The 16,983-nt window shown below is 37.5% G+C and overlaps 1 protein-coding gene across 2 annotated transcripts in view; it reads left to right on the top strand.

Annotated features, from left to right (window-relative positions):
* Nucleotides 1-16,714, top strand: part of CYB5R4 (cytochrome b5 reductase 4) — a 41,087-nt gene extending 24,373 nt beyond the window's left edge. For both annotated transcript variants that reach the window (XM_075707186.1, XM_075707185.1), the window contains 6 exons: nucleotides 6,049-6,189; nucleotides 7,963-8,115; nucleotides 8,765-8,915; nucleotides 14,064-14,150; nucleotides 15,557-15,721; nucleotides 16,615-16,714. In XM_075707186.1, coding sequence (XP_075563301.1) covers nucleotides 6,049-6,189; nucleotides 7,963-8,115; nucleotides 8,765-8,915; nucleotides 14,064-14,150; nucleotides 15,557-15,721; nucleotides 16,615-16,669 — 752 coding nt within the window. In that variant the 3' untranslated portion in view covers nucleotides 16,670-16,714. The remainder of the gene's footprint in view (nucleotides 1-6,048; nucleotides 6,190-7,962; nucleotides 8,116-8,764; nucleotides 8,916-14,063; nucleotides 14,151-15,556; nucleotides 15,722-16,614) is intronic.
* The last annotated feature ends 269 nt before the right edge of the window (nucleotides 16,715-16,983 follow it).

The raw sequence follows: 16,983 nt of genomic DNA, 5'->3' as shown, positions 1-16,983 counted from the left end.
TGGAAAATGTTTTAAAATGACCATGTATATAAAAGCAGTAGCCATATGCAAGTAAAAAATGACATGTGGTAGGGATGATTTATGGGGGTGTGGGTATGTATTTTTTCCCCATGGAGAATAAACTCTACTTCTTCCTTCCGAAAGTGATTCTGAACATGTACTCAGACCCCTGTTTTGGAAAGTAACCTAATTACCAACTTCTGCTCTCCTAAAGAGTGTGCAACTATTGGCAGTTGTGTGCAACTATTGGCAGATGCTTAGAGGGTTCAGTAAAGAATCAAGGTGATGTTGCCTCTGAGGACTGAAAGGGATGTAATTTCATAGTTTCGTGTAGTGGTTTTAGTCCACGTTAAGTGGAAGATCATAGACTTTTTTTTTTTGTTGGAAGTAATAGAAGGGAGCAGAATGCTGACAGAGCACTCTAAGGTATATAAGCCAGACTTAGGATGTGACAGTGTGTTATTTGCTGCATAACCAGCGAAAGTTTAGAAAACATTGATTCAGTGGAAACTTTATTTTGGGAAGGGAGGGAGACCATCTGGGAAGAGCATGGCTGACCTCTTTGGATAATAGGAGCTAGCTTGTGAAACTAGTAATTAACTGAAGTATTTGAGGGTACTGATAAATTGATGGTCAGCATTAAGGGTTCGCGGTTGTCTTAACTCCAAGACTGGGCTGCTGCTAGGAGTGATAGGCAGTCACCTTCCTTAATCTGTGTGGTCTAATCTCCATTATGTTGGCACTAACAGTACTTGAAGCTCCATAATCAAGTAACCTGAACAAAATAAGGATTAACTTTCAGCTGGCTGACGGACACTGTTGGGTGGTACAAGCTTGTTGGGGGTGGGGTGGAACTCCCCTGCAAGAGATTGAGGAGCAGTGGAGGGATGCGGCTTTTATACTTTGAAACTGTATTATAAGCAAACAGGCTAAGGCTGCTGCCATAGTGTTACTAGGACTATGGCTAACAAGTAAGAAGAGAGAAGAACTGTCACTGAAGTATTATCATTGAAGAAAAGGAAGAAACATCATTAAAGGAAAAAATCTTAAGTTAAAATCCCATTCATAATGAGGAAGAACACAGTAGGCAAAAGGATGATACTCTCCAGAAGTTATCATCATCTGTGCAGCAGTTTTGTTAGTAAAAATCATTTTGTATGCATATGAATCTAGGTGCTGTAGCTCTTGATTCCAGCAGAGGAGGAAGTTCAGTTTAGAGGGGGACATCTCTAGGCTGTGATTGTATAGGGTTTACATTGGCAAGGCTTTGGTAGTGGGGGGGGGGGTGGGTGGGTGGGGGCTGCACAGGTAGCTTGTCTGAGAAGAGATCAGGAGCTGTGACGCTGACACTCGATGTTTGCAGAAAGCTTCGTCAAACCTAACCTCCTCCCTAATTGCTTTCTCTACTTTTAAATTTAGGAATTGCTGCTGGGCACTTGCATCATGCTCCAAAATTGAGAGCAGTGCCTGTTGCTTATGTGTAGTAGTAAATCATATGTCTGGCATCTGACAGTTATCTTGGCTTCAAGGGTTGCTGAAAGCAACTCTTCTCCTTCAGCTTGCTACTAGAGGCTGGTGTTCCCTTGTTGAAAGGCTTTTCTGCATTGCCAATTGTTTTTGCTTGTGGCTCCAGGTTTTATTGGGACCACTGATAATGAACTAATTTTGTTTAACATAGCAAAGAGGACAACCTAAACGGGGAGTTTGCTTAGACCTAGAAAGGTCTTCGTTTTCAAAATTCAGATTGAGTGAATCAGGACGGAAGTTCTGCATGGCAGATTAGAAAGAAAAAGGGGGAGGTAAAGGTTATTTCGTTACATGTGGAAAAGGTTGGAATTTGTCAGGTTGGAAAGGTCAGAAAATTGTCAGGAAACAGTGAATCAGTTGATGAATCAGTTGATGAATCACTTTTTTAACTTCTCTCTCCACTCCCAAACACCTGGAGGAGTATTAGCTGATCAGTATTGTGGGATATATTACCAACTTCCCATATCCTTTCAAGTAATTCTTAAGTCTGCAGAATTGACAGCAATCTTAGCATGTATATTTGTGTACTGTACTTTGCAATCTTAGTATGTATTGTTTCTCAAAAGAATGGTAGAAAAACAGATTACAACAAACTTTTTATAAAATTTCTTTTATATAGCTGGAGAGCTGCTGATGTTTTGCTCTACTTCAAGATTGGTATGAAATGGAATTACTGCCTTTCGTTTTTCAGGGCTGCAAATATTCTTTTGGTACATCTGAAATCTAGATGAAAGACATGAGAAAATATTAATGAAGAAAGATTTATTCCGTGTCAGAGGCTTTAAATCATGTCTCTGCAGATATTTATAGTGGATAACTCACTAGTAGGTATTTGAATAATTTAAGAAAACAAGTGTATGCAGAAAAATGCCATGGCCACCTACTGTGGCAACAGTGATATGTAATGAATTTGATGCTAATTTAGTCCATGCACAAATTGCATGTGCAGCTGAGATTTAGTAACCTGAATGTATATTTCCAGGCATAACTACATGTATTTAGATATTTGACCCTTCTAGCAGAGTTTATTTATACCCTCGGAAATAAAGCCAATTAGAAAGAAGCATGGCTGAGCTGGAACACCTTGTTTAAATCCTTAACTTTTAAGCATTTTGTGAATAAATACTGTTTGTTTGAAAGCTTTTCACTGTTTAAAATTCTTTTCTTTCTGTTGTGGTTGAATTGTCAGGCTGTGATCCTGTACTTATTGAAGAAGGGAATGTTAATAGTGATGGCTGTTCCTTTGGGCAGCAATTGACTGCACTGTCGCAGAACACTCTTAACAAGTCTCCAGCTGTCCTGAACTCTTTAGCTGGGTTTTTAATCCAGAATGTCTGGAAATAGCAGGATGTTTGGGGTAATAATGCTGCAATAAGGAAACTGCAGTACGGATATGTTACTTGGAAAATGATAATTCGTTAGATGACACTACTGAAATACTCAAAGCGGTCCTTAAATGACTCTTAAAGAACACTGGCAAAGGAGAATGGACAGGCTAGCTTACTGAGACCCTCTCAAGCCTGTTGGTTCTTTGTTTGTTTGTTTAAGTCCAGCAATTGGTGTCTGTTCTCGAACTGTACCCCTAGTTAAGAATAAAGTTCAGCCAGCCTTACTGGCTTGGGCTTCCCTTTGGTGGTGGTGTTGAAGGTAAGAGCAAGGAAGCAATGGCAGTGCTCACTTGAGCTGCAGCAGTGCCTAGAATTTCCTTTACGTTTTGTCTTGTATTTAATGAAGACTTCGCTGGAAACTTGCATAAGCCCTCTGTCAGCCAAGACTTGCTTAAGAAGAGTTGTTGACTCAAGAAATAATTTTGGCTGACTTCAGGATTTAGGCCACGTACAAGTGATGTACACTTATATATTTTTGTGGTAGTCCATCCCTGTTCAAAAGAGAATCAGCATGTGATTAAAGTCAGGAAGTAGAGGAGCATCTGCTGGTACAGTGGCAAAATACAAAAGATCAAGATGCTTCTACTTCTAACTATTAAGACCTAAAGAGATATTACAATCATAGACTAACTTAGTTGAAAGGGACCTCTGGAAGTCTAAGCTCCTGCTCAAAGCTGTCCAGTCAAGGCTTGAATATCTCCAAGGACAGAGACTCTGTCTGGGCAGCCTGCTCCAGTGTTTGACCAGACTTTCCTCATGGTGATGCCTAGTTGGAATTTCCTGAGTTGCAGCTTGTGTCCTTTGCGTCTCATTCTGTTTCATGAGTAGCTCAGCTATTTATGCTAGTGAATTGAGGGTTTTTCAATAACATGAGAAAAGGGGGGGGGGGGGGGAAGAAATGTCACTTCACTGAAATTGCTTTAGTGCAGAAAGTGTTGTTAGAAGGGTGTCATGCTCAAGTATTCTCATATATGAACCTGTCAAATGTTGAGAGGCTTTACGTGAAAATACTCACTGGGACTAGTTACAAATTTTACATTGAAAATGGTAAATGACATGGGATTATTGTAGGGGAGTGGTTTCTTCTCTTGGCCTTTTTTTTTTTTTTTTTTGGCTTGTTTTGGAAGTATGAAGTTTAGATAGTACTACTCATGGGATTTGCTTGCTTGCTTGCTTGATATTCCCCCACCCCCCCACCCCCTTTGCCAGCCCCTTTGCTGGGCTGAGCTTCCAATATCTTATATCCCATGAAACTTCCCTTGAGTTACAGGCCTGTTTAGGCAGTGTGGTACTACCATCACACTGATATTTCAGGTCAGAGCTAAAATACTGCAGTGCTGAAACAAAGACTTAGCTGAAAAATGCTCTTCTAAAGGTAGAAGAGGAAAACCGATTTCTGATCATCCTCAATTTACACCTCCGGTTTTGTATCTAGATTTCTACAATATGCTGTCACTTGCCTTATGCAGCAATTTTTATTCCCAGTGGTATTTTAGGGAAGCTGGGACACTTGTTCCCAAGTAGTCAAATACTAACCTATGGTGGCAATGGCAACAGGCTTATGTCAGTTAATAGAATACTGTAGTTGAGAGTTGAGGAATGCCTTCCTATATTTGGCATTTGTGGCTAGATTAACCTTTGTAAGAATGTTTCCTTCCAGAGTGAAAGCTACTAAGTGGTTGTTTTTGCATCCCTGCCCTTTGTTCTTTGAAGTAGTTCTTCCTTGCTACTTCACCCCTACTGATGTTCTGCAGTCCCTGTTTGTAATCAGCATGGCATAGCCCTCTATTTTGTTGCGTTTTCAAATCCTCTTTTAGTCGGTGAAGCAAGCGATGCAATGATGCAGATTACATAGATCAGGATGGCTGCTTAGTTAAAGCAGTGCAGGTCTGGCCAGCCTTACACTGAGCGCTTTGCCACAGAGATAATTTCCATAAAGTGATCAGTTATTGTCCCTGCTGTAGCAGAGACAGAGTAAATGTCTTGCCTTGCTCTGAGCCTGTTGTGGGTGTAGGGAAAATGTGTTACTTTAAGCTTCCATAAAGGTATTGGTGAAACTGTTACAGTTTATTTCCCTTTTGTCCCTGAACAACGCTAAATATTCTGGGGTGTTCCTTTCCTTTTCCCCCACTGTCTTGTATCCCCGTTGCTAATAGGAATGTACACAGGGGTTTTTTTTAAAGGTATTCTGATTAAGCCATGTTCTTTCCCTGATTTCTTTTTCAGGGTCTTGAAAAATTTTGGTGGAAGTGCAGAACTTGCATAGTGATTATTTTTTTTTTTAATGCTTTCCTTTTTTTCAGTTACCTTTTGCACAGCATTTAGTTGATGCACAAGTTGAAAAGCACTGTGTTTGAAACCCATGTCCTCACCTCCAAAACAGCTGTATCAACAAAAATTTGCGCTGTACATACGACCATGTAGTTGATTTAAGTAAGCATGTGAACGTATAAATGGAGTTCATAATTTCTAGTTAGCCAAAAGGCACCGATTCATGTCTAAAATATTTATTGATAATGCTAAATTGTGCATTGCCTATGTAGGCACAGATGTTAGTTTCATTTTGTCATGTATAAACATTTAAGTATTGGTGTTGTGTACCTGAAATATTGTGCAAAGCTGTATCAGAAATTCTTGTTGTGCTAATAGCAGTGAAACTGCTACAATGCAGGATGGTCAGCCCAGTGAATATCTGGGATGCTGGTGGGTTTAGGTAGTCTGTTGCTGAAGACTGTGGTGGTGTGCCTAGCTTATGTTTCATTTGCATTAACCAAGCTTGTTTTGGTCTGCATATATGCATTCATGCTGTAGTTGTACGGTGAATTTAGTGCAGGTGCAATGTAGTACAGGGGGTTCTGCTTTCTGCTAGTATTTGGTGGTTTTCTACTTCTTCCCAGTCAATGCTGGTAACTTGCAGATTCAGTCTGTTATAAGCCTAATGTAAGGCTATAACTGAGTCTTTAGTCCAAAATTAGAAAAATTATTATAAGTAACGATACAAGAAGCATTTGTTTATAGTCTTTTTATGACTGTATATAGTGAAATACATACCTTTCTCTATCTCTTATTAAAAGATGTATAAGAATAGAAAGACAGATTGAGACTTAAGTAACAAGTAAAACCATGTTTTTAGGACTGTTCTACAGAAAATGCAAGTTGGTTTCTAAGACAGAAGTTACCCACGACACCAAGCTCTTCTGCTTAATGTTGCCTAAGAGCACGCATCTCCATGTTCGCACTGGACAACATGTTTACCTCAAACAAATCATTGCAGGTAAGAAAAATTGAGAATGTAGCCATGGGTATATTAACATAAATCCCTTTTCATGGTCTTGGGAGAATGCCAAGTCCATGGACACTAGTTCCCTGGTTGTAGTTAGAAGGTCTCTGCTTCCAGAATCACAATCAGTGCTTAATAATGAACTGACTGGATTAATATTGCTGGAAAGCTAACTATCGAGGTGTCTGGCTGTCGTGGTTTAGCCCCAGCCAGCAACTAAGCACCACACAGCTGCTCACTCACTCCCCCTACCCCGATGGGATGGGGGAGAGAAGCAGAGGAGTAAGAGTGAGAAACACTCCTGGGTTGAGATAAGAACAGTTTAATAATTGAAATAAAGTAAAAGAGTAATGATGATAACAACAATATAATAATGATAATAATATACAAAGCATATACCAATATACAATGCAATTGCTCACCACCTGCTGACCGATACCCAGACAGTTCCCGAGAAGCGATCACTGCCCCCCGGCCAACCCCCCCCAGTTTATATATCGAACATGACGTCATATGGTATGGAATAGCCCTTTGGTCAGTTTGGATCAACTATTCTGGCTGTGCCCCCTCCCAGTTTCTTGTGCACCTGGCAGAGCATGGGAAGCTGAAAAGTCCTTGACTAGCATAAGCAGTACTTAGCAACAACTAAACCATCAGCCTGTTATCAATATTCTTCTCATCCTAAATCCAAAACACAGCACTATGCCAGCTACTAGGAAGAAAATTAACCCTATCCCAGCCGAAACCAGGACACTTGCATTTACTGTTGACCTCATCATCTCTTCTTCCAACTCTCCCTTTAAAACATTCTTTCTACTGAAGTAGTGCTGTTCAGCTTTGAAGGGGGTCAAGCTCATTGTATAGGTTATGTATTAGTAGTCAGTTCCTTTTAGTTTGCAGATTTTTTGGCATGCGGAGGGTAATGTTACAATTTTGCTTTGGGTTCCACACGCGCACACACACGCACACCTCCCCCCCCCATCTGAAGGATTTATAGCAGTCATGGTAACACTACTTTACACTCCAGTTGCATGATATTAATGGTAACATGAGGTTGTGAGAGGAATGCATCTTGAAAAGCATTGTTTAAGCACTATTCTTCAAAATTTCATAAAAGGCAAAGTTTAAAAATAAAATGGGAGGTCAAAGAAATATGTTTTATTTTTTTAAGGGTACTTTTTAAAATTTGCATATTAATGGTTATGCTGGTCATTGTACTTGCGTTGCACAATGCATGCTAGAGAGATTTCTCAGAAGAATTTTTAAATGCCCTTTCATAGCGAACTGTTTTGTTCTCCTCCTCCACCATATCTAATTCTTTGCTGGTGTCCAACTCTTGCAATCTTTCTTTCTGTCATTATACAATAGCTTTTTGAAATGATAGTGGAAGAAAATATAATTATGCAGTACTAAAAACCTGCTATTTCAATTCAGAAAAAATCAAGCTGTGGTACTTGAAATTAAATGCAAATGTTTAGATTTTCATGTTCTTTCAGGATGACTCTAGATCTTTTCTTCCAGTGCTTTGAATTGCTAAGTAGTATAGAAATAGCGTACTGTACAGTGGCCTGAAGATTTTAATTGGAAATGGAAGGCTACTGTAATAAGAACCAGTGCAGTGGAAAGTAACATACTTGCGTAAATGTTATTTTTATGGGATATGCAGATTATTTGTGTACTGTTTGTTTATTTTGGTATTTGCAGTAAATCTGCTGGATGTAGAGTACTTTTCATATTATTTCAGCTACCTTTTTGTCTTCTGTCTAGGGACAGAGGTAGTGAAACCATACACACCTGTACTGCCTTTTTTGCCACTGGATTTTAAAGAACCATCTCACCGTGATGGTGCACATATATATTTAATGATTAAAATTTATTCCTGTGGACTGTTCACACAGGCACTTGACCACCTACAAATTGGTAAGTATATGTTGGGTTTTTTTGTGTTTGGTAAAGCAGCGATTACTTTATCTTTTCAGATTCACTGTCTGGGTATTGTGGTGTTCTTATTGTTTACCTACTTATACATCAGGACATACTTGTAACTTTTTTTTTTAAACCTTATTGTCCATGCCCTAAATGTACAGGCTTATCCTCACTGTAACTAGGAGTTGTCCATTACATAAAGCTCTCCTGACTGATCTTCCAAATGTGTTCCTTTTGACTGTTCAGATGTGTCAACTGTATCACACATTATAGTTGATCACTTTGTATATACTCTTAGAACAACTTTTTGTGCTTTCAAATAAAGCTAGGTTTGTTTTATTAGACTTAAGATGCACTTCCTTTTCCATTTCAGATACAGAGATGGATTTTTTAATGCTGACTTTGCAAATGTTTGTGTACTTGTGTAGTGTAAAATCCATCAAGACGACATTTTAATTGAACATCTGTTCTTTTAACAAGAATGGTCCTTGTGTGAAATGTATAGTACCTTTCTGAAAAGAACCCTAATACGACAAAGATGAAGGCAATATGAAAGGGCCTTTAAAGAAAAATCAGAATACTAATTAGCTTGTTTTCATCTCATTAACGTTTACTTTTTTTTTTTTTTTTTTTTTAAATAAAGGAGACTATATTTCTGTCAGCAGTCCTGAAGGTAACTTCAAGAAGTCACAGGTTCAAACTTCAGAAGATCTCTTTTTATTGGCAGCAGGCACAGGCTTCACACCAATGGTTAAACTGCTGGATTTTGCTCTGACTGAAGTTAGTTGCCTCCGGTATGTACACTTCTTATGATTTAACCCCAAGCTAAAGTAATCCATAGGAAGGTTGAAATGTAATGGGCAAGCCTCAGTGTTAATAAAACAATTAACAAAATAAAATGGTATGAAACCATTTTTCTTCAACTTATGCCAAAAGCTGGCATGCTTTAGGGAAGAGTCTGTCACAGTCTTAAGGAACTTGGGTGTATTTGGTTATTGGCTATGATCAACAAAATGGACTGATTTGCATTTTGGATTTTAGCTGCGATACAAATGAGCTCACCAAGTAGAAAATCTGAAGGATTGGGGGGGGATTTTTTTTTTTTTTTTTTTTAAACTAGCTTTACAGTTGAGTGCCTTTTTTTAGTATTGAAATACTTCAGTGTAGATACTGTTTTTTGGACTGAGGAGGTTTTCAACTGTTTAGTTACGGCTTCTCTTTAATCTATTAGAATAGCTAACGTATTTTTGTATTGTTTTCACCTACTAAGCAATAGTAACACATTTTTACCAGATGAGTTCCAGCTTTCACAAAAGTGCAACTTATGTAAGCATAGTGTTAAGTATATTCAAATGCATAGAAAGGTGTGTATTGCATATACATTCTGTCCTCCACTTGTAAAATCTACAGAAGGAAGCATTACTTGTTCTTGGTCAAGTGAATGGGTTGTTTAGGCCCCTTATGTCCTTCAGAACCCTGGAACTAGTACTTCTGCTTGATGTGATTGTCCATTTACAACCTTAAGAGTATACAATAGCTCAACTTTAAAACGAAATGCAAAGAGTTACTGTAGAGGCATACTTTGATAGAGATGAGGTGTGCTTGCATTGCTTTTAGCAAAAATCTTCCTCTAGAATCACATCTTGCAGAATTTCTTAGCAGATTACGTTTTTGTCAATGAGCTATTGTAACTTGGGAGGGTATAAAAATGAAAAATATACCTGAACTGTATTTTCTTTAAAGCTGTTGCAGAGGATAGTTCAACAGACTTGCTACTGTTTTCCGGTACCTTCGAATTTGGACTCTTGTAATGGAGATAAATTTCTAATACTGAGTTTTATTCAATAAAAACACAGGATGTTTTGGTTCATTAGGTCTTTAGAAGCACATTTTGAAACAACATAGATTAATTGGACACTAGTCTTCATAGTAAAGCTAAAAAGGATGACATGTACTGCAGAAATCTGTTTTTAGAAAAAAAAATCTAAACCCAGACATTATTCTTGTATTGTTTATTGTTCAGCAATTGCATATAATCCTATTTTGTGAGCAGAGAGGCTGTGTACTGTTTGGCTCTTCCAAAGTGTTCTTTATTGTCAATAATGAATAACAAGTGGCTGGCTGGCTTTGTGAATCCAAAAGATAAATCTATCATCTGACAAAATGCTTGGGAAGCACTACTAAGTGAATTTGGAATAAATTTATTTTTTTTCTTCTTGAGGGGAAAACTAATACGTCAGGTAAAGGTGGTTGTGATAATATGAAAGCACAACTAAGGAGAGCATAGTAGAAGATGCAAATCTTGACATTTTGTCCATAACCAGAATAAACAGCATAGATAACGTGTGAAAGAATACCACTGCACAGATAGTGTTTGTATCTACTCTGTCTTTGAAAGATGACCAGAGTGGCTTGTTTTAACTCTCTTCAGCACAGTTTCTTACGGGAACTCAATGCTCACAGTTAGCTTAGGATGCAGCAACATCTGTTTTCTAGTTTTTTTACTAGTTGAAGTAAATGAATTTTTCTTTCTTGCCGTGGAGGCTTGTTAGGTGCTGGAATGACTTGATCTGGTACAGATTCTGTTTATATGCAGACACTTAAAGCTTCATTTTTCTGATTGCTCTAGGCAACTTAGTTTCTTGGCCTTATATTTGCTCTTCAACCCTCACTTTCTCTCTTCAGAAAATATTACAAGAGTGTCTTTAATATATGTGTGTTTGTATATATGTGTTTATAGATACTATTTAGATATGTGAGATTATATCTATATATAAACAATATAAATATAGTTTGCATAAAATTATATTACTGTGAAAAGTAACAATTGCTGTAAGCTTGGGTTGCACATGCTAGAACACGAATTGCAGAAAGTTGAGGAAGGATCTGAATAATGACTGACTTGTCACCTGAGGGTGCAAGGCCACCTCTGTAGTGCTGGGCAAGTGCTGCTGAACCTCTGGGGCTGCACTGCAAATGTTGGAGAATCCACAGCTTCCCTAGGCAGTGTTTGCTGTGATGTAATGGTCTTGGATCAGTGGATTTCCATTCTTACTTTCTAGCCAGTGTCCCTGTTAAGTCTGTTATTTCTTGCCTACAGTAAATGTGGAAAATTATTTATTCTCTTCCTGTCTGCAGTATCCTTTTGTGCATGAAGTCATAATGCTCTTCCTTCAGTCTTTTTTTTTCCTTCTCTTACAGGCCAAATACAATTTGGCCAAAGTATTAATTTAAAAAGAATATTGGTCCTCTATGCTGTTTCTTCCTTTTTAAGATGAGATTTTTGCTCCTTTTTACTGGTGGTGTATAACTGCAATCAGATGGATAGGTTTCTTAAAGAAGACTGAGGCCCAAAGGCACTAAACACTAGGTAGAGGGCTAATGCTCTTCTCAAGTGAGTATAGGATGCTTGCAGTCTATTCTTAATTCTCCTTGATAGTTGTATCTTGTTTTGTCTCCACCTTTTCATTCCTAAACTACCACTGTATTCTCAGATTCACTTTTAATATAGTCTTCCACTTTCATCATCACTTTTCTGGTTTTGCATGTGATTTTGTAACTTTTTCTATCTCCTCTTCTTCCTCTGTGTTAAAATCACCTAAGGATCTCTTTAACTCCTCTCCCTATACAGCTTTCCATAAGACCTTGCATACCCTTGCGTACCAGTTTTTGAGTTTATTAAAACCTGCATCCCTTGTGGTAGTTACCAGTATGTCAGATTCTCCCTATTGCCTTCCAAAGAGCTGATTAAGTTTCTTATTTGTTATCTAAACTTCTGTCATCATTCTCTCAACCAGCTCTTCTGTACTGGTGGGGTTCATATCTAAATCTCTACCTCTCCCTTTTAGATGTTTTCTCCCTCATTTCTAGCAAAACTGTTACCAGTTAATTCCAAGTTTTGGGGGTTTCTGTTCTCTTTATAGTGCTGAGTACTGAGCAATACTGCAGCAGATACATTTATCTACACTGGGGAGTATCAGTAAGGGTGTCTCAAAGCATTATTCTCCAAATAACCAATTTCGACCTTTGTGGGCAATGAACAAAATGCATGGCTTTCCTATGTACTTTTTATTGACTTTTTCCCCGACCTGAGTAACACTTGATGCTGTGGTGCACTGTGCCAGCTTTGACAGCACTATGTTCTTGAAATGAGCTTTATTTTCCATGTTTTCAGGGAAGTGGGCCCTGGGAAGCATGTAAGCAACCTAGATTTTTGGCACATGCTAGCTTCTGAATAAGTTGATTTTAGTATTTACAGACGCAGCATAGCTGATTTGGGGCTGTTTTGTTTTATACCAGGCAAGTTTTCCGAAGCTTGTACATTGTAACTTACTTTGAGTTGTAATGCATCTGGAACTACTTTCAGTAACACTACTGATGATGTGTATTATATACAATGGTCATACCTCAGTTTTATATTTTGGCAGCAGAAAATGAATGTGCTTCTCATAAGTAGAAGATGATCTTTTATCTTCGGCATCTGACGTAGCTTATAAGAGATTTCCTGGTATGTTGAAGTGCTACCAAACTGCAAAAGGGGAAGAGGTTAGAAGTCAGAAAAATGTGGTATCTTCAGACTGGGAGAATGTAGGCTTTTAAATTGCAGTTGAAGAATAGCTGGAGATCAGGAGCTCTCCACAGAAGCTCTAGCATATGTGATACCCATGCATGGAAGATGGCTCTCTGCAAAGTACAGAGGATGAGGTGATGGGGAATAAATAGTTTCAGCACAGCATCATATAAACTTACTGTGTCTAGTGCTAGTCTCTTAGAAGCAAGGTCAGCCACATGTAAAAGGGACACTGGGTAGTGGAGTGCCTTGTTATGGAACTGGAATTGCAGGACTGTGTGATGTGTGGGACCAGCAGACTTAGCTCAGCCTCTGTGGTGGCCCTGACAGGTGCCCATGTGGTTCTGTATGTGTTTTTGTGCCAGATACCCCGGTGCTCCAGCTTCCTGCAAGTACGGCACTGAACTTACTGCATCTGGCATCACAGCAACATGCTCTCTCTGCTCAGAGCTGTGCCTGAGTGGAAAAAACAACAGTAACTTAAAGCCCTGTGGGGGCTTTAACTGCTTGCATTTAAAAACAGATCATCTGTCTTATATCAGTTGTCACCAGGGTATTAGCCTGTCATTAGCAATAAAGGAGAAGTTAGGTTTATGTGGCTTCAATAAATGGTAAATTCTGTTTTGTAAAGTCAGTCTTCTGTGTTTTACCTCTGCTGTAGCATAAAAATCTGAAGAGGTAGTAGCACTGACCTTAATGACAGAACTTTTTTTTTTTTTTTTTTAATGTGAACTATCTGGCAAATACAATGCTTGTGAACAGTAGCTTTCCAGGTAAATAGATTTTATAAATCAACAAATAAGAGTAAGATAACCTGGTATAGAGCTGTAGTGTGCTCTTCAAGTTATGAGTTAATTTTGTCTTACTCCTGTGTTTAGATTCCATCTTTATGAAATTAATATTGACATAACCTTCTTGAAATTGCAGTTTCACCTCTACAGTGTGTATGTAATATTAAAAAGGTGTACAGAGCTCATATACTAGCTATTACTTGAAGTAGTAGTGCTCAGACAATATTGAGAAACCACTAGGTAAAACTTGACGAGCCATACTGTATTCTCAGTCAGGTCTTAGTAACTTCAAGAGACTTTATTTTTCTCAGGACAGCAGTTCCTGAATTAGAGGTTACAACCGCAGACAGAGTTATGACATTTAGAAGAGAGGTCACAAATTCAACAGACTTTCAGATACAGCAAGAAAGATACTGTATTGGGTTAGTGGCAAAAAGATTTGAGGATTGCAGAGTTGCAAAACAAACAAACAAAATGTAAGTAAAAGGCTTCTGTATAATGCATTAAGTTCCAATTCTTTAACAAGTGTTTCAAATACAGAAACAATCTGCTCTTTTTTTTGGTTGGTTTTTTTTTTTAAGGACAGTGAAGCTGATCTTCTTCAACAAAACAGAAGATGACATACTTTGGAGAAACCAACTGGAGCAATTAGCTCTTAAAGAGGAAAGGTATTTAAAAATCTTGCTGAGAACTACTTGCACAATCCCAACGTATAGAAGAACAAGTCTTGGGGCTTAGACTAACTGTACAACCTTAGCACAAAGACAGATCCCAATTCTGGAAACTCTTAGCTAAGAATTTAATGAGACTAGGAAGTGGAAGGAGTTGTGCTTGTATCAGTCACAGATGCATAGCAGCAGGCTATGTCATTGTGTTCTGTAGGTCCCATAGGAAGCCAGGGATTTGATATGACAGTGTTTAATAATAGATGTTTATTAGAGACAATATGTTAGATCATTAAAAGTGAGAAGCTTTTTGAAGGTGAAGAAAATTAGCCTTAGCAATCGAAAATACAGATATGCAAAAAGAAGCACCGAAGTGGTAGACAAGGATAGTGTACCCTTGGAGCAACATTCTGAATTTTACAGAGGAGTCTTGAAAAGCCTCTTTGGTGTCACTTAGTTGAGAAAATTACTATCTAGAAGTTCAATGTTTATCTAGAAATTTAAAGTTTAAATTAGGCCCGTTACTTCCATTTTTACTTACTAAGTGTTGCATTTTTTTTCCTCAGTTACAATGTAATTATGGATTAAAATGCACTAGTGCATATGTAATGTTATCTTAGTTTAGCAGGCAGTAGTTCTGTCAGGAGACATAGTAATATTAGGTTGCCTTTTAATTTCAGTACCCTTGTTTTTATCACTAGATAAATAGTCACTGCCTAGGTTTTATGTGATAGAAGTATTTTTTGTTTATGCTTACTTAATTCTTAGTTGAAATTGTATGAAAAAATTAACTTCACTTGTTCCTTCACAACATTGAAGTGAAAAATCAGTATTATTTCATAACCTGGTGGTGTCTGGCACATTCAAAGCTTCATAGTCTAGACATTGTGCAAATTTACAGTAAAACCCCTTTCTCTAGGAGCCCCAGATAACACAAGTGTTTTTTACTTGTTTTTTACTGAATAACTGTGCTGTTAGTGGGGTTTTAAAATCAGGTATAGTGTTTTCTCATTAATGAAATTGTACTGACATTTTCACAAGTTTGGCTAAGCATTCTTATTTCACTACTTGTGTATTGAGCTACACCAACATTTGTATAAGTGAATAACAGAACAATAAAATCTGTGTTTTACTATCTTAATTGCTACCAGCTGTTTTTCTTTGTAAGGTGAAATATACAGCTAAAATTTTTAAGATTGAAACATCAGGTTAAATAATTAAATGCACAGTACTGGAGGTGATTTGATTGACTTGATTGGTAGGAACCACTAAATGTCTGTGAGATCTGATACTGTGCCAGTGGGAGCTGAGCAGAACAAGAAAGTAATCATAGGACACAAAATCTATATTTTGTGTGGCAGATTTCTAACCAGAGGCAATATTTCTGAAATAATTCTTCTGCTTACCAGGTTTGAGGTTCAATTCATTCTTTCACAACCAACAAAGGACTGGGTGGGTAAACAGGGGAAGATTTCTTCATCTCTTCTCTCTGAGGTTGTGAAAAGAAGCAGAAGAGACTCCAAAGTGCTTATCTGCATCTGTGGTCCAACACCTTTTACAGAACAAGGAGTACAGTGAGTATTTTAAATGATGAACTAGCGAATGAGGAATTTTTAAAAATTTGTTCACCTAACTAGCTATAGTATTTCTGACTTGGTAGTCTTTCAAAAATGGCCTTCCATTTTCTGCTTTGAAAGAAAAGGTTTTAAGTGTGTGTGTTTTGTTTTGTTTTTTTAAATGAATTTTAAAAAAACATCCTGGCATCATGCTTTAGGAATATATTTAGTGTGTAGATAAGTAAATATCAGCAATATGTAAATTTCGTGAGCTGTAGTAAGTGGTCCAAAACTTTCTAAGAGCATCTCTTTAACAGTGACGTGTTTTCCCCAAGGTTTTAAATGCTGCTTTTAATTTGACATTCATAGAAGAGTCGTTATAATAAGAAATGAGCTTTCTGTGTCGGTGTTAGCTTGACAAATTAAATTATTAAAAGAAAATTCAAAGCACTTCTCTCAGTTTTTATTAATGCATTTATTCATGTCTGTACCTAATACTTGCCTTATTTTATCTGCCATATATTTAAAGATAAAAGGTCCTCTAACTTTTTTTTGCCCAGCTTCAAAATATTGAACCAATATGGACATTGCTTGCATTTCTGCAGCCCTACTGAAGTCGTGGAGGTGGAATTGGCCAATAATTATACTACCTTTTGAGAAATCCGAGGTGCTTTAAGTAGATACCTGTGTTTAGTTTTAGAAATTCTTATACTATCCTATAAGGTAATGTAGTACATATGAGCTCCCAGGCATGAAAAGTTTTCTAAATGTATTTGCAAAGGTAAACTTCATTGAGTATGTCTGAATAAAAACAAGATAGTGGTGCTGAAATTATGCTTTTGCTGTGTCTGTGGTGGGTTTTGAGTTCCAAGTATTAATACTACAAATTTGATTTTTTTTTGTACTTTCAGATATCTGAAGGATCTTGGATACTCCCCGGAAGAGATACACACTTTTACTGCATAAACCCATATGAGGATATCAATGGTTGTTTGTATAATTCAATCTTATTTATTTACCTTCATGAATTTAATTGAGACACACACAATTTTGTAAGACTTGAACTTTCACTCTTGGTACCAAACTGTTTCTTGGAAGAAATATATCTTTGAAAAAATTTTATACTGTGTTTTATCTTGGTTTTTGTAAATATTTTTGCTAATTCAGGGTATTAATTTATTGTAGAGGCAAGCAAAAATGTATAGTATACATTATGTAAGATATTTCATGTTGGTTCATGAGAATTCTTAAATTTATGACAAGCACTGATTTAAGTTTTG

This window comes from Pelecanus crispus, chromosome 3 (assembly GCF_030463565.1).
Source record: "Pelecanus crispus isolate bPelCri1 chromosome 3, bPelCri1.pri, whole genome shotgun sequence".
NCBI lineage: Eukaryota > Metazoa > Chordata > Aves > Pelecaniformes > Pelecanidae > Pelecanus > Pelecanus crispus.
This window is presented reverse-complemented; position numbering and strand designations above follow the sequence as displayed.